This window comes from Anomalospiza imberbis, chromosome 3, assembly GCF_031753505.1.
Source record: "Anomalospiza imberbis isolate Cuckoo-Finch-1a 21T00152 chromosome 3, ASM3175350v1, whole genome shotgun sequence".
NCBI lineage: Eukaryota > Metazoa > Chordata > Aves > Passeriformes > Viduidae > Anomalospiza > Anomalospiza imberbis.
Genome location: NC_089683.1, coordinates 95,602,468 through 95,620,569, shown reverse-complemented (window position 1 = coordinate 95,620,569; position 18,102 = coordinate 95,602,468). Strand labels below are relative to the sequence as shown.

General features: G+C 36.1%; 1 protein-coding gene and 2 long non-coding RNA genes across 9 annotated transcripts in view; 2 read left to right on the top strand and 1 right to left on the bottom strand.

Moving 5' to 3' along the window:
- The window catches only part of LOC137471474 (uncharacterized), a 35,791-nt gene that overhangs the window by 4,511 nt on the left and 13,178 nt on the right, over nt 1-18,102 (top strand). The window lies entirely within an intron of this gene.
- The window catches only part of PLEKHH2 (pleckstrin homology, MyTH4 and FERM domain containing H2), a 51,346-nt gene continuing 33,877 nt past the window's right edge, over nt 634-18,102 (bottom strand). For all 5 annotated transcript variants that reach the window (XM_068185849.1, XM_068185851.1, XM_068185850.1 and 2 more), the window contains 14 exons: nt 17,868-18,047; nt 17,015-17,123; nt 16,799-16,911; nt 14,474-14,653; nt 12,393-12,490; nt 11,748-11,925; nt 9,946-10,101; nt 8,459-8,556; nt 7,946-8,087; nt 7,065-7,210; nt 5,370-5,499; nt 4,371-4,457; nt 2,540-2,677; nt 634-1,301 (listed from right to left, as the gene is read on the bottom strand). In XM_068185849.1, coding sequence (XP_068041950.1) covers nt 1,119-1,301; nt 2,540-2,677; nt 4,371-4,457; nt 5,370-5,499; nt 7,065-7,210; nt 7,946-8,087; nt 8,459-8,556; nt 9,946-10,101; nt 11,748-11,925; nt 12,393-12,490; nt 14,474-14,653; nt 16,799-16,911; nt 17,015-17,123; nt 17,868-18,047 — 1,938 coding nt within the window. In that variant the 3' untranslated portion in view covers nt 634-1,118. The remainder of the gene's footprint in view (nt 1,302-2,539; nt 2,678-4,370; nt 4,458-5,369; nt 5,500-7,064; nt 7,211-7,945; nt 8,088-8,458; nt 8,557-9,945; nt 10,102-11,747; nt 11,926-12,392; nt 12,491-14,473; nt 14,654-16,798; nt 16,912-17,014; nt 17,124-17,867; nt 18,048-18,102) is intronic.
- On the top strand, nt 2,672-4,127 carry LOC137471477 (uncharacterized). The gene is made up of 2 exons (XR_010997651.1): nt 2,672-3,497; nt 3,780-4,127. It is a non-coding gene; the product is annotated as an uncharacterized lncRNA (long non-coding RNA).

Sequence of the window (18,102 nt, the reverse complement as noted above, 5' to 3'; positions counted from 1 at the left end):
GAACAAAAAAGAGATGACTGGAAGAAAAAAAATGGATGTAATTTCTATACATTTGACCTATGTAGCACTGAGGCTTGCACCTGAAAAAGGCAACTGGAAAGTGCTCCTAGGTCCAATAGTGCAGATGCAGCAGCATGTCTTCAGTGTGCAAGAACATTATATTAGTAATATAATAGGAAATGTATAGATACAAATTAAAAACAAGAAGTAAATATTATTCTGAGTCAATGAATATACATAATACATATTGTACACGGATTTTAGTTCTCCAAGTTTACTCACAACATTCCAGTCAATGGTTTTCTCTGTTGTTCTTGTGTTTTGAATTGTGAGTCATTCTTGCCATTGTATTTTATTATTATTCTGGATTAAAGGAGAAATAAGGTACAATTAACAATACTGTACTAAATACAGTGCCTATCCAATTTAGACTTTTTCAAAAGGTTGGAGCAGAGAAGGTTTATTTAGAAATTTACCAGACCAAGGCTGAAGATTTGCCAAGTAAAACAGCTGTATAAAAAAGGCTAAAGTGTGTCCTGAGAATACTCTTTAAATTTATAATAGTTACATTATGTGCTTATGTGTTTGGTTTTTTCCAAAGGAGAAACAATTACACACAATTTGTTCCTTTGAAGTCCCATGATACTTCTATTGCAAATAAGGATGGTGCTGGATGTGAAGAGTATTTTGTATTTGACTGCTTTTCTAAACAAAAATTCCTTTTCAAAATGAAACTTATACAACTGGTGCAATTTTGAAAAATAGATATGAAGAGTTGAAGACAGTTTGGTCCCTGAGTAGATATCTGTAAAACTGTAAAATCTATACAGTTTTTTCCAATGACACCTTTCTCCATCATTATAAACAGATGGATTTTTTTTCTGAGCTGTTGGCACAAGCCACCCCCAGTAAATCATAACCCTTAAACTGAATCATCTTTCCAGTTCAGGCCAGAGCTTTAAGGGCTGCTCCTGTTATATGCAACTGAATGAATGTAAACCTGTCTACTTTCCTTTTCTTTATGGAGCTGCTTATGCTCTACATCTTGCACATCAGAAGGTTTTCAGTCCATGTAGAAACCCTCTAACAAGGATGCATTATCATGATACATAATCCTTTCATAACAAAGTGGGACATTTAGTTGGTCTGTTGATTGCAAGAAGTGGCTGGCTCCCCATCTCCTTGAGTTTCTGTCCACTTTGAGGTGCCAGTAATGCTGGAGCAGAGAGGTGATGAGCAACTCCTTTCAGCTGATGAAAGTTGTTAATGTAGCTGGCAATCAGTAGAGTGATCTCAAGAATCTATAACAGGAACATACAAAACTCTTTGAAAAATACAGTGATGTGTTTTGACTGCTGAAAAAATAGCTAACTTTTTAGCAAGTGACAATCACCATCAACTGTATAAGTACTTGTACTTTAACAAATTAATGATAGGGGGAGAGGAGATAACTAATAAAGCTTTTTTTATTGCTCCTTCAAATAATGTAATGTTATTCCCATCAGGACATATCAAAGATACTTTGTCTTCCAGAGTCTTAAATGACTTTTTAAATTTTGAGAGAGATGTTGAAGTCCAAAAGAAGTCCCTGAGAAGTTTTGTCAGAGAGCTCAGAGAACTGAAGATGCAGGGTAGGTGAAGGGAATAAAGATTTTGGGGAGGTTTTTATTATATTTTCTCTTTGTGACCCATATGGACCTTGCTGAGATACTGAACAGGTTGCCCAGAGAAGCTATGGATGCCCCATCCATGGAAGTGTTCAAGGCCAGCTTGGATGGGGCTCTGAGGAACCTGGTCTAGTGGAAGGTGTCTCTGCCCAGGGCAGGGGGGCCAGAGCTAGGTGATTTTAAGGTCCTTTCCAACCCAAACCATTCTGTGATTCTATAAGGGCACAATCTGAGGGAAACTTCAACATGTGTATTTTACTATGCTTATTTGTATGAAGAATCAGGTTTTAAACCAAATTTATATGTGGAATTTTCTATTATTTCATAAACTTGTTCAAACGAACAGCAAAACCTTTGCTTTTTTTTTTTTTTTTTTTTTTTTCTTTTTTTTTTAATTTTAATATAGTCAGTCTTACCAGTAAAGGAGAGAAACTAGATTTTAAAAGCAGGGCTTTTTCTTTTTTTATTTCTTTTTTTTTTCCTAGGATTTTAAAGGAGTGCCTGATTTTTCAGATGTTGTGTTTTACTATTTCACTGTAGATCCCAAATGTACTTTTTGAAAAATCATCTCTGGTGCTGATTAGGCAAACAGACTAGGTTTTAGGTACTCCATGTAATTTCTGTCCTTAGCAGCTTTCTTTGTCCTTCTATGAAAAATTCGGAATGCTATAGACGACAACATGAAAAGAACAGGTACTGTCACAGTTAGCCCTGACATTACTAATTATTTGCTCTCTAAAATCATCTGGCAAAAGCCAGTAGTCTGAGCAGGGTGGAATTAAAAAAGGTGTTTCATCTTTCACATCTGTTAGGGATTACCCACTAGAGAGAGCACAAAAGCAGATGGAAACTGTTTCAGGTAATAGACCAACCTTTGGCTTTGTCATGGCAAAAAGGTGTTTTTCAGTTGATTTGTCCTTTGTCTGAGCATTGTTAACAACCAGCATAAAATCATCTTGATAGCCTCCGAAAGTCATCAGGCTCTTATATGTGTATGTAACTGTCAATCGCTGAAAAAAGGAAACCCCCAGAACAAAACACAAAGCTGTTAAGCAGGACAATGCAGGAAAAACAGATTATGACAAATTCTTCTCTTAAAAATATAATTCCACATATATTTTTCAACGGAGGTAGACTCTTACAAATTTTGAAATTAACTATGAATTTTGGGATAGCTTCATTTAGACCTTCATGATGAGGAATTTTCACTGTAGATGATAACTCTTCTAAGTTTGACCTCTGTTTCTATTCCAAATTAATTAGATAAAAGAGATAAGAAGATTTCAACTCAAGTGTGTAATTCCATTTACCCAAATCTTGATTGAAAGAAGTTAATCTTACAAATTCCACTTGAAATTGAAGCAGTATCTAAATAAATTAAATGGTAGAGTATGAGACAGCTGAAGGAATTTAACTCCAGGTATTCTTTTTGTGCAGTGATATGTTTTGCAAACACACAAATTAAATTCTGTTCTCTTTTTTTCACATCTCTGATGAAACACAAATGCTCTTCAAGGCTCCTCAGCTTTTCATCCCTTGTTTCTTACTGTTCAGGGTTTAACACCACAATAATGGCCTTTGAGTTAAGATCAGCATTTAATTTATTGTTATACGTGACATTAATTTGCTGCAGATGTTTGCATTTAAAATTCATCGTCAGACAACATTTCTACAATAACTGACTTAGTGTCCTTCCTTAGTAAACCTCTTTTTGCCCCAGTTTTGAAATACTATTATCTCATCCCCTTGCAACCTCATTTCTGATATCCCTGATCCTTCCTACAGAAAATCCCAATGCTCCATAGAAGCTGAGCATTCCTTGAATGTCAAGTAAGGCCTGCCAGTACTTAATCTGGCAATGCCCTACAGAAATGCCATAGCTCAAGGAGCAGTGTTTGTAGATCTCTCTGCAGTCTGGTGCAAGCACATTTTGCTTGTTCCCTGAGAGCTGCTGTTTGCTCTCCTCATGCTCTTTGTTTTATTATTTCTTTAACTGCAAAGAAATGTAATGAAAAGGCCCATATCGGCACAATTATAAAGCTGAGATTTTAATTTTCTGATATTCAATATTAGCACTTGCTAATAGCAGCATGCCATTCTTTTTCTTTGCAGGATATAAATGAAAGCAGGGATCTTCTCAGGCATTGCTTTTTACACTGATTACGAGTCATTTTCTATGAAAACTTGTATTGCAAATCAAAGAAAAATCTGAGCCTAAAATGACATAATTAAATAACACTGGGTTATATTACCTACTATTAAACAAAAATAATACAATGAAAATAACAATCTGTTAAAGTAACTGCTCTTTGCAGAGTGTATGTATTATGAATAATACTGGGAAATTAAGTCTCCAGGAAAAGAAAATTAATGTTATTGTAATAACATTACAATAACTATGGATTTCCTGACATCTGAATGATTAAAACATTAACATTTCATTAAATTATATAAAAACTGTATCTGATAAACAAAAATAAATTCTGTGCAAAGAATTCATTACTTACTTCTATTATTAGTGCTACTGTAATGATGATAACATTAAAGCATTTTAAAAGGAGTGAATTTTTGCTTTAAGAGAAGGACTAGATAACTTAGCATGGAAAACTAATGCCATCTTTTAGATAGTATGGCGGTGAATCTCTCCCTATAATTAATACTAAAATCTATCTTGACCAAATTTAAAATAGCAATTTCACTTACCATGGAGCTGTAATCCAGGATACTTATGCCATCTTCATGGACAGCAAACCATATGAAGGATTTCTCAACTGAGGCTGTTGCTAGAGGCTGCAAAGAGAAATGTTCTTTATTTACTACTTCAAAATGAGGCATTATGTGAATAATTTTTAATTCTCAGCTATTACAGACCTCTCTCCATCCACAGTTCTCACTTCAGTTCCTTCTCAGTGTAAATTTCAGTAAAGGAATTGAAACACCTGCCCAAAGCCACTTAGGTGGCCAGTGGCAAAATGGTGAACTCAAAACTAATACACCTGAAACCTACCCTGGTGCTTAGTCCAATAAAATATATAGTCTCAATAATAAAATAGTCTGGTGTCTTACAGTTTGTCCACTAGCTCATACATATTTATATCTAAATACACAAAGAACAGAGTGCTGACAAGCAATTTAATATACATTTATTTATATATATATATTTATTTATATATAAATATATTTACAGACACACTAGGTTTACCTATTAAAACTGTAGGCATGAGGTTACAGTTCTGTTAAACAGAGGTGTTATTTGAATCAAAAGAGTTAAGATACCAGTAGTAAAGAGAAATTGAGAAGAGGCCAGCATAGAAGGGAGTGCTCTAAATACCCTTAACCACATTTAGTGCTTCTGCAAGGTTGAGCTTCCACAGCCATCTAATGACACCTTTTCAGTGTTCTATTACTTACCAGGTAAAAAGAGTCTAAACTTAAAAGGCTGTCTCATACTAAGAAGGAAATGGAAACACAGTTTAATAGTGTAAAACAAGCAGTAAGTGAACTGGAAACTGTTATGATACACTTAGTACTATGGCTGTTATGTGTCACCATGGTATGACTTAAAAAGTAATTTGACAGGAGTTTCAATCAGCTTATGTATACACAGTTATTTTCAAAAAAAAATGTACTATTATTTGCAAATTATATTTATATTAAAGCCCCTCCTCCCTTTTCCCAATCAAACTCATTAAAATGTCTCACTTTTGCTGCAAACAATTTAGCCCCAAAGAAAGGCCATTTCCTGGCCACGGTGAGGTAAATGCGCACGCAGTCTGCGGCACTGTGCCCACGGAGAGCCATCCATCTTGTCGACAGTCGCTGGCAAAGCTGTCTGTTGAAATGAAGGATGGAATTTACTTACTGAAGGGAATTCCAATGCTTGCCCACAGCAAGTTTAATGAGCAACAAGAGAATCCATTTCTTAAAATGATAATTTCAGTTAATACAAGGACTGTCACTGATACAGTATTAAATAAATCCAAAATGTCATTTAGTATTTTAATCCACATGAAAATTATGAAGTATCTTCTAATTTCTGAAACATTATGATTAAATATTGATGTAGCAGTTGCAGCATAAAGTCTGGGACAGCTTTTAATGTGTCTCTACAGAGAATCAATGTACCTTTATCAGTACTCAACAGCTATGTCAGCTGTCATTCCAAAAATCCATCCAGCTTAGCACATATCTTTACCTGTGGCTGGTAGGAGGCGTGAAAGACGTGGCTTAGCACTACTCCCTTTTAGTGTGTCTGGGCACTGCTACCCAGAATGCTACTCCTGATGCACAGTGTGTTCACACTGGGGCTTGTTTTCTGGCTTCTTTTGTGAATTTGTGGCAAGTTGGTTCAATACTACGGAAAAACTAATTCTCAAAAAAACCCCAGCCCAGAATACCTTTCTAGGACGCTGACCTGCAGGGATGACTTACCCAGCAGCCATAATGTTATTAGATGTAGCCCAAGAAAAGGGAGGGCTAATGTGTAGTAAAGGGAGATCAATCACGTGCAGCTTTGGTCTTACTGTTTATGAAGTCAAACTGCACCCTTAGCAAAAACTATATAGGCAATAGGGCAGGCACAGAGTGATTCTTCCCATGCCACAGATCTCCAGCCCTGCCAGCTGGTAGTGTAGGACTACTTAAACAGTTCAACAGACGTTTCACGTTTCCTCCATGAATTAAATCTAATCTAAGACCTTTTATAATTTGTTCTTTGAAGTTAATTGCCTAAGTCTGAATGCCCCATTTTCTTCTGAGTATGTAATAATGTTACTATGTGCATATAATAATAGTTCTAAATTTTCTCAACATGAAAATTTTCTGTACTGAAGAACATCTCTATGATTATTTACTGGACTTCAAAACTGCTGTATCACTGACTTTGGATAATTTATTACACTGTTCCACTCATTTTCTTGTCAGTAGGTGTTGATTTAAATGCCTTGCAAGTTATTAATTGTAAATAAAGTGATACCTTACTAGTAAGTCCACTAAGTTACACATTGCCAATTTGACTGGCTGCCAGAGATTGCACACAAAAATAACAAACAGATCACATCCTCATGTCCTTTACTTCAATAACTTTTCAGTCTGTGCACACACAGACCTTGTTCAGATTTGCTGTATAAGAAAAATAAGAATTTCAAAATCCCTGGGTTTTGTAACACTATGTAGTAACTGCTACATCTTTTGCTGGAATGTGTTATTAATAACGGTCCTTTGTTTAGATTAGAAATGTGCAGAGGAAATGGGTTGTTTAGATTAGCAAGAAAATGAGTTTCAAACACAAGTTTAGGCAAATATAGCTCAACAATACATTATTCCCAATGACAATTTAAAATTTCCTTGTTTCATTCCTAGATCTTTAGAGAATATGAATCAAAAAACCCATCTCACCTTAACTGTTCATCTGAACAACCTTGCTTGTATCTCTTAGGGTAGAATCTCTCCAAAACTTGCTTTAGTGTTTGGTTGGACTTGGAGTGGGAATTGACTTGCCCTGCTGGAGTTGAGAAAGGCCGTTCAAAATCTCCAATCTCTACCTAAGGGGAAGTCCATGAAAAAAGTTTTTTGTTACTCTAGTATAATTTTCTAGCTGGATATTATGAACTATCTTTTGATCTGTTCGACCAACTATAAAAGAAAATTAATTTGTCAAATAAGGTATACTTTTCACTGATAAAAAAGTCACACTAGTGATTTTCTCTTTCTTATTTTCTATCTACCATGGAAAAAAGTTAAATATCAAATGCAAATTGTAAAGACATAATATTACTTCTGCTCTTAGATTGCTGTATCTCCAGCTGACACAAATCAGTTTACATTTATTGAATAACAACATCAAATTACTTTCTCAAAACCCTTCATTTGTGCTTTTAATTATTTAAAAATAAAACATCTTATCAAGACCATGTCTAGTAAAGGACTTTTCGACTTTCATTGAAGAGCTGTTACTCTGGAGAATTAATTTGCAGAAATCACGGAAGGAACAGTGAATGAAGAAATGGTATATGATTATGTGATATTAAATGCCAGAGAGCCCTGCTGTCTAAGAGGGGATGCACATTTTGCCATACTGTCCCAGCAGCAGCGAATGCTGTAAAGCATTTCCACTGCAGTTAAGAATTGCCTTACACAAAGATTCCAGCCCAGTCTGTTTCCTGCACACTCCTATGTAAAAGGTGGAGGTCAATTGAGTGTCAAACAATCCTGGATCAGTTTGTTTAAGATTTTCTCCTTAAAAACTGCTGTGTGACTTATCCATGCATAAAGATTACCTGAGCTAAAAGGGCTGTCAATTCCATCGCTAATTCTTTGTTTACAGGGAAAAGTCCATTGACTATTTGATCATTTGTCTGATACACGAGCAGCAGCTTCTCTCTGTCTGTCTCCCCATGAACTTGAACAGAAAAATAAAGCCTACAGAAAAGACAGAAAGTTATTAAATAAAGAAGATAGAGAAATGCATTAGCCCTGAGGATTAGCAGTATCTGCTCTGATTGTGACATGTTTATTTCAGCTTCAAAACACATTAGCAGAGCAACACTTGTACTTGAACCAGTGGGTAAATATTTAATGTCAGTCTTCTGACTTCAGTAGGGATTTTTTTACAGCCCTGCTCACCTCTTAAGAACTAAAAAAAGATTATTTAAAAAAAAATACCCAGTTACACCCATTTACTATTTTTGTTGCATGCTTCAAGTCAGCCAGTGTTTCTCAGATGAAGAAACTGCAGGAACTGAAAAATAAATCTCGGGACAAGGCAGAGGTATTATACTTGCTAAACAAACCTGTTTTTGTAAGTAAGGCGGACAGTCCTTGTGCCTTCACATTTCCCGGGGTGTTGTTCTTTGGAGGCTTGCTCCCATTTTGAAATAATGTCACAGATCTAGAAGGAAGGCAATACAAACCTGATTTGGCATGTCTTCCTATTTAAAAACACCTTGAAAAAAACCTGTCAACTTATTTTAATGTCCTCTACCTATCACCTATTAGAAACATACACAGCTTGAATTTTTAAACTCAGTGAAGTATAACTTGTATTTCTTAGTCAAAGTGTTTAATTATTAACATATTTGGTTTTTGTTTATCCTGCAACACATGCACTACCTTTGGAAACAAGCCGTAACATGGAAAGGCCAGGTACTTGATTTAGCAGCTGCCAATGAATGTGTAATAACACAGAGTGAGTTGTTATATAATTAATCAAACGCCTTTGATCTCTGCCTTCTCCTTCTGCTGCATGCCAAAGTTTTACAGGTCCTTTCTAGTAACTGCTGTAAAGTTAGCATGAAATTTGTTATAAAACGCACCAAAAGTGGTTCACAACAAGCTGTGTAGGTGGGTAGGTGGGCAGATGGGGAGGAGGTGGAACAGAGATCCTAGGAGCCCAGCTGCACTTCATGTCACCATTCCTTCATAAAAGAGCCTTCCTGGAAGCAGTAATATGAGTAGTTTCTAAAGTTATAGTTACCTAGAAAATAAGTACATCTTTTATAAATTTTGCTTTCCATATGGTAATTTTTCTGATCGTGGTGACACCGCTTGTTTATCACTAAGGCTGGGTTCTACCACACCTTGTAACTCAAAAGTGCAGCTGTGAACATTGGCCAAAGGGTGCAAAAAGCTACTTGGTAGAAATACAAAAAAATTAATGATTCATTAGTTGCTAAAAGACTTGGGAAGTATCTAATATTTTACTAAAGCACACATTAAATTGGTTTTTGTCACTCTTTACTGCTAAAAATTTAATTCTAGCAATAGAGGGAGCTAAAATTTATAATTCAGAACAATGGCAAGCCAAAGATTGGTAATTTCTTAAACCGAGCCTTAAGCCTATTCTCTATTAGAGAAGGAACCATTTCTTTTTTTTATTTGCCAAGATTTCCACCCCAGCATCAATGACTTCTTGGACCTCACATGCTCGTCTTTTGGAGCCATATCAGAAATGTTGACTGAAATCTATAAATCCATGTTTGACTCTAATGCTCCTTAGTGTTAAAGAACTGTAACAGCTTACTTTTTGTTTTTTAACACAGCTGTTACTTCTCTGAATTATATGGATCTCTTGGAGAAAGCTTTTAACTGTAGTTCACTGAATGAATTTCAGCAACTGAAAAAGGGATCTTTTAAAAAAAAAATCTTTCCTTCCACATTAAGGAAAAAAGACAGTTTTCAGCCTGAAAAATGTTTTCCTTTACATTGTCTGAAGAAAGCTCTGTCAAATGAAGAGACTTAATTTTTTTATATGCACAACCCATTAAAGGCTTTTGTTTACCTTGATGTTTCCTTGAAGACAGTGCTCTATATCCTTGCCAGAGGGATCATCAGAAAACAGTGCAAATCCTGACTGAGCTGGTTTCCTCATCCCTGTATCTTGGTTCAGAGTGTTCAGAAATTCCTCTACTGTGGTAGAGGCATCAAACCCAACAACCTAAAAAAGAAGCCAAAATTTATTTTGCTATCAAACTCATACCCATTCTCCCTTTAAATCTAAGATTTTGAAATACCATAATTCTAGAATAACGGTGGAACTATAAGACCCATTTCATCCATTACTGTAATTGGAAATTAAATATTGACATAAAGGGCCTGAACAAGATTTCCACATGGAAAGTCAGTTTAGTGGAATTGGTTTCCTTGCATTTGTTACACTTCGAATTCTGTTATAGAATTTATATAACAGATAGCAGTCTATTATCTGAGCTTTTTGTGAAAAATACCACTTGAAAAATGATTATAATTTCCTGTACCTTTCAATATAGTGCATAAGCAAATGAGATCAATTAATCATTTTTCATCATGTGCAACTTTAGAGGGATATCAGGTGACAGATATATACTGGCAGATCTAGAATAGTTTATGAATGTTGCTTTGTCACTATTACACAGGTCAGTAATGTACAGAACCTTCTAAATTTTACTTCCCCAAATATGAACTTCTGTTTGCTGTGACTGGTATTGAAGCATTTTAGCAAGAGATGGCAAATAGCTTCTTTACAGATAGCAGTGGCTGATGTTCACTTAAATTTGTATTGAGAGTGTTTTCTTGTATTTGATATGTTGAAAATGTTTTGGTAAAAAATGTCTTGAAAATGGATAATGAACTATTGTTTGAACTTTTCAGTGCCTGGCATTAAAATAACATCTGATTAATCTTCAGAGATTAATACAATAATTTTTAATACCACTGTAATTGTTATTTGCTGATCCCACTGAAGTAATTTATGTATTTAATTACAATTTTCTTAGCCCTTGTAACTATACAATTTTGGACAGTAAATAACTAATGAACAGTTACTCCTTTTCTTCTCCAAACTTCAATTTTGAAACCCTTTAGGATGATTTAAAGAATGTTTTTTTCTGTTTTACTGGGCAAGCAGTAAGCAATTAAGAAACTTAGAGATGAAAAAATGCAAAGTACTTCTGTGACAATCTGAAATAAAAAAATTATTTGATATAGCTTTGATTTCATATAAAAAGTTGCTTTCTATCTAGGAATACTATGAATTGTTAAATTGTTAAAACTCTTCTCAGCCATCTCTCTCAGCTGGAAACATAAACCAGGATGTGAAGCAGCATGCTTGAAAGCCCATGGAATGTTTCCTAGGGGCTTTGACTAATGATATCCCCAGAGAGTTAAGAATGGAGCCATGTTTGTTCTGTAACAAATATGGTTATCCTTCAGGACTGATAATGGGAGTTACAGCTGTGCTTCCAGGCCCTCACTGAGGTATTTAACTTCCAAGATGTCTGATGAAAGGAAGTGGAATTTAATACCTTTCCTTTTCCTTCAGTCTAATTCATTCATCTGGTGGTCAGGTTAAATAAGAAACAGAGTTTTGTCAGTTCTCACTCTTACAAGGTTTTACTTTTTTCTTTCTCTTCAAGATTTTCCCCCAAACCTTTACTCTTAGTTGATCAAATCAGATCACAAGTACTTTGTGCCTGCCATTGCTGGCACTGGCACAGGATGAAACTTGAGCCATGTTTACCTTACTCTTTTTGATGTACTGCTTCATGTATATGCTGACAGCAGGGGGTTGGGAGAGCTCAGATTTCGTGGCCTGCATGACATTACCTGATATATGCCATTCATGAAATGAACTGGAATACTGAAGGGCAGAGAATGGTGGTAGGGATTTCTCAGGAGAGTGGAAAGGATTTCCATTCTGGAAGGTCTGGCTTCTCGGTCTCCATTCTGCTGGGTACGTTCTACACAGCGCTGGCAATATATAGCGTATTTCCCAAATTCAGTCCTGTGGCAAAAAGAGAAATAAGGCACTTCCTAGGGACTGACTGAAAGGATAGTAAACTGTGAGTGAATATTTCTGGAGAGGCCGGATGGGAGGAGCACTCAGATTTCTCTCTATGAGATTTCCAACACATTTTTTTGCATGTGGAATTAGAAAGAGAGTAAGTCTACTGAGACCCACAGAATTGTGCCAAAGATGAACATGGCTCAGGGTGTGTTGTGTAATTGCCATATTTTGGTTTTCACAGTTTTGCAACATACAGTCAGAGTATGCACTGCAAAATACTTTTTAAAAACTTATAACTTTCCCAAGTGATGCACGGAAGTAATATGTACTATATTTTAGTAGCAATTCTACTCAAATTAATTTTAAAATATACGTCAGAAGATCTGATATATTACGGGAAAAACTGAAAACAAGGTACTTCGGAAAGACCAGTTGACTAGCTGGGCAATAATATTCAGGCACACCTGGAATCTGCATTCTTCTTTAAGTGAAGTTTAAGAAGCCAAAGGAATGGATGCTGGGGCAGGAAGAGTCCAACGCAGAGGGCCAAGAGCTGCAAACCCTGAACAAAAGGAATACATTTACTGTTTTAAAAATCCTGTCAACATAAAGCTTCCTGCTGTGGCTACTGGCCAGCAGTGCAGCTTACTGTGCCAAGTTGAGACTGCTGAAATAGGAATGAAAAAAACAGAGAAAAAGCTGAGTAAATAAGCATATCACCTCACTGAAAGGCCCAATACTCTGTCTGTTTACATGTGTACACCAAGTTTCTTTTGGGGCTGGAAATGGGAAAGCAGCTGAGTTTGTATAAAAAGCAGTTAATACAAAGGAAGAGAAATACTAAGGCTGCAAGGCCAAGCATTATGATATGAAGAGAAGCCTGTGCAATTTTAATTCAGCTCTCCTGTTACACATATTATGAAGCAACACATAAGACATGTTTTCTCCTACTAAATTTACAGTAACTATTGAAAAAAGCCCAGTTATTCAATATTTTGGTATATTGTTGTTGCTCAGTATGTATTCATTGGTTTCACTTAATACAGAGTGCTCTTATGTACCCTGATATACACTTACTAACATTGCAACAACTTTTCTCACAATCAGTATATCAATGCTTCACTGAGATTTAAAAAACGGTGTTTCTCTATCTTGTTTTATCTGATTTGCCTCATATTAAATATAAATTTCACAGGACTGGCACAGTCCTTTAAAATATCATCACATATCTATATTTTGATGGAGGATAGCATTGACTCTGTTGAAGGTATACACTGCAGTAGAAGCAAGGGTAGGAGACTACAGCAGGAATTGAGGACTTAAAAAACTTAGTGTAAGGCTGAATACTGCATGTGTTTACTGCATGTATTAGCTCTTAAAAATCATTCCAGGGGATTAGGAAAACAACAATTTATTTGCATCAGAGGGAAGGCCTTGCCATGGTAAGAAGAGTATCAAAGAAGAATTAAAGTAAGTTTAAATTCCATCAGCCATACGTAGCTTCAGTGTGTGCTAATTGACATGAATGTACCATGTCTGTTATAAAAGCTTTGTGAATGTTTTAGCAATGCACACATTGAATCATAGAATGGAAGGAACCTTAAAGATCATCTAGTTCCAACCCCCTGCATTGGGCAGGGTCACCTTCCACTAGACCAGGTTGCTCCAAGCTCAATTCAACCTGGCCTTGAACACTTCCAGGGATGGGGCACCTATGGCTTCTCTGGGCAACCTGTTCCAGTGCCTCTCCACACATCAGCCATCTCCCAGGTACAGGCTGTTTCTAGCTAATAGGTATGGCTGCTGGTCATGTGCTACTTTCTATGGTAAGAAAAAAATATGTCTATTACAGAAGCCTTGGTATGGTAACTTCCTTTCTCATTTTCTGATCAATCTCCCAGTTCTGTAGGCATTGCTCTATCATAAGTGTAACATTCCAATTCTGTTAATTCTTTGCAAGCTCCAAGTACTGGCTTTCCTTTCAATTCCAGTTCATTTCACATCTGGATAGGAGTAAATAGCAGGCAGTGAACAAAGGGAAGAATTTCAAGTATGTATTAATAACGTAGCATGCAGGGTGAATACAGAACAGCATGACACATAAGAGGGGACATCTGTCAGAAGCCCTAAGCCTTATCTGATATTCCACTACAAGGCACCACAGCTTTACTTGACACTCATGCTATTGAGTAATTTGCTATGTGGCTTAACACACCAAGCTTCCTGAGGCATCACCTCTATTAGGAAAGAAGCAGTAAAAAATAATTAGGTTTCTTACATTCTTACTTAACACTTGACTTGAAGACAGCCCATTTTATGTCCACCCTTTACAAACAGCATGGGCAGAGATATATTCTACCACCAGATACACCTACTTTGTTAGAGGATAGCATCAGCTTTGTTTCAGGAAAACACAGCAGCAGTGAATTGGATCTTAACTCAGCAGATGCTGCAGAAGAGCAGAGCCTCTTTACCATCCTAAACACTCTGTGTAGTTCCTTCATTGCTGCTGAAATCAATACCATTTAAATAAATTCTGGGTTACCTGTATTGGTCCTGCCTGGTTTTGTGGATGTCGACGCCTGGTCTGTTTAATAAGTTGGCAACAGATCTCGTTTTGAAGTTCAGGATGTGTGAGGCAGATCTGCAAAGCACTTTGGGCCAAAGATACATGGTAATCAATGGCAGGAGAGTCAACTGCAGCATTTATAAACAACTGGCAGGTCTAGATATAAAATAATAAGCAAGTGAGTTTACATACAAGGGAGCTTCAGCAAATCTTTAAGATGTTCTATACATCAAAAGTGTACTTGAATTGAAATCACAATTAGTAAGTTTACCAGTAGACTTGGAAAACTCTGCTGGTTCTGAAAAATGGGGTGAAAAGGGGCCAGAATGAATGAAAATCTAAACAGAGAGTCTTGAGCTAAAACACCTCCTACAACCCATATTTTTCACTGTGTATCTAACAGAGTGAACTGTAACCGGTTGGAACAACTGTGGTGGCAGGCAAGTTTAAAGACACGCTGAACACAGCTCACCCCTCTACAGGACTTGGAAATTCAATGTCTACAGCTCTCAGTGTCAGACAATGTAAAATGCTTCTTCAAGTAGTGAGCACTACATGGCAGCATATACACAGATAAAAAAATCCGTAACTCAGGGCCATTGATTTACATTTTGGCTTTCTATGGTATTTTTACTGTAGGTTAAGTATGACCTTTCCTATACCCAGTACTGTCTCAGGAAAGCCAGACATTAAGCATTTGTTGTGCTGTGTTAGAAGAAAGCATATATATCACTCGTTGCATTTACTATATACAATAGTTCAATTTTGAAGGACAGAAGCAAAAATACAAGAAGTGGATGGAAGCCAAATCTATTTCTAGTCTATTTTTATCATGAATGGGATAACTGAAACATAACGTGATCTGTTTCTAAATTCCCTACCTGATTTCTCAGCTGATTTATACAAGGTTTCAATAAGGTCATACAAGTAATCTCCAATTTATTTACTTGAGGCAAGTGTCTGTGATTCTAATTAGGTCTGAAAAGTGATTTCCAAGCAGATGTAAATTTGTTTTTATCAAAGTACATTTCCTTGTAAATTTTCATGCTGCAGGATTGCAGAAAATAAGATGGATGTACTTCTTTGAATTGCTTCAAACATCCCAGAGAAACAAGCTGGAAAGTTTGCCTCAACATGTCCATGACAAAACATACAGTGTTTGTCTTGAATTCCTCTCTAGATCTGCACCATAACATCAAAATTCTCCAGATAGCTGATGCTTCAGGGAATTTATTCTTTAGACTCATCCAAGTTTTGAGGAGAAAATTCATTTATCCAACCTCCATGCCTTCCAACTTGTAATTTATTTCACAACATAGAGACAAAGGAACAGCAAATGTTACTTTGTCTCTGAATTAGCCTTTTATAGCCTGGAAGCAGGTTAATGGCATTGCAGCATAGTCTGTCTTATAGGCATCAACTACCTACCTGGCCTTCAACTGGGAAAGCTGTAAGGCACAGAAAATTTCTCAAGAACCTAGCTGTGGCTTAGTGGTTATGAACCAGTACGTATCTCCTAATCATAAAATATTTTTACTACACTGGGACACATGTGTATGTGTATTTTTAAATTTTAAAAATTTTAAAGATCTGTGAGAGTCTTTAAAAATTAACTCTTGTGAATTACTTTAAATATTTTTTCTATGGAATATTTTCTCTATATTACTAAATAGTTGGTCTTTTAAGAAGAGCTACTTTATATGAAAATATTTTCTTTTTATTTAAAAGAGCAGTACAATCCCTGCTTTCTATCTCAGTTTCAAATAATGCATGACTTGCCTAAACTTAAAATTTACTTTCTTTTTCTTCTGATTTTTAAAATATCTCCCAGATTATTTAAATGTATCTACAATAAAACTTTTGCCTATGATTTTTTCCCTGAATCTAATTGAAAAAATAGTGTTTCAGATAAAGTTTTCTGAATGCAGAGATCTGTCCATGCTGTTAGATTCTTTGGAGCTACGAACTTCAAGGTAAAATTATTATCACTCATGATGGTCATGGATTTTTCTACTAACTTGCACTTTATCACTAACTTATCAAAAAAGTAGGAACACCAAAAGCTGAAGCCTAAACTGTGCCCTCACAACTAAAGGCCATCTTTACATTGGAAGTGATAGTCTTTGGTGAGGTAATATGGGCACATTTTGCCGCGCTCCATTAGTTACCTCCACTAAAGATAAAAATAAACATCTCTTTTTTCTTATCTGTTGAATATCTCTAGTAAGCCAACTAACAGTCATTCTTTAGCAAAGAGTTAAAATAGTCAGTTAATAAAAAAGGCATCTGCTATGGTTTTACCTTAAATAATTTAATTGCTTCAGTTTGTAAGGCTTCTGATGGCAGTGTTGTAAGAGGGGAAGTAATTCCTTCTTTGCTATGGCAAAGGGTAGGATGTCTCCAAATTTGAGAAGCTAAACAGATAAAATATGTACATTTTGCAATTAATTCAGTTCATAAGTACATTTACTAAATAAGAATTGGAAGATCAATATGTTGAAATGAAAATAAACTTACTGGCATCACCTTCCACATATAATAATTTGCAAAGAAGTTGTTCAAACTCAGATCCAACATTTACACTGGTACTTCCAGCTGCGACTGTCAGATGATAAAGCCAAGTGTCCTAAAGCAGAAAAACATAGCAGCTCACTTATTCCGTGCTGGAAGGAGCTGCTTTATCAGGATTCTGCTCTCAACTTGAAACCCTACCATGCACTCCTTTTGAAGCCCAAAAAAGTTTGCCTTTGGTTGAATAAACACACATTCATGGTCTCTATGTTATAAATATTAAGCAAGGAAGATTGAGCAGGGCTCTCCAAAAGTTTTTACCCTCAGAAATCATGTCTAATGATCAGGGCATTCTTCTTTTCCTCTTCCAAAAGGTTACATAAATAATTTTTTATCACTGCCAGACCCTGCTAACATGGGGTAAGTCCAGAAAGCAAAACGAGGTGTACAAGATTACTTGGGAATGAAGCAACAATAATAAAAATGGTTTTAACCCCACCTCTCATTGCTCCTTTAGCACAGTAGGGCAAGTCTGTGCTATGTTAGTCTTGTCAGTGAAAATGGATACCAGTACCTCGTAACCTCTCAGCTACAGCTCTGTCTACAAGTTACTGTAAGTGAGCAAAATCTACTTATCTAGGCAAGCCTGCATATTTTTGCATATTTTAACAAGTATTACCTACACTAGCATTGATTTGCAGACAAACTCTGATCGATGTTAATAATGCAGAACCTGCTCCTTATGACATCAAAATACAAGCCAGGTGACTTGTAGTCCTTCTTCTCAATAAATATTCATATCACAACACCATACTCATAGATGTGCTACTGAAACTCAAAAAAAATATCCATTTATTACCTTCTCATGTTTGGATCCGATAAGAAGATAAGTGGGTCCTTGGTCTTTGGGGTGGATAACAACAGTGTAATGGGTTGACAATAAACTGCGACCACTTGCTTCATAATCTTCATCAGAATCACAGGATCTATCAACTTCTTCAACCTTTGCCTCAAAAAGCTTGATTTGACCAAGAGGAAACTAAAAGTAAATATCAAAATTGGTGAGAAGGGTAATGTTTGTTTGAGTGCACACT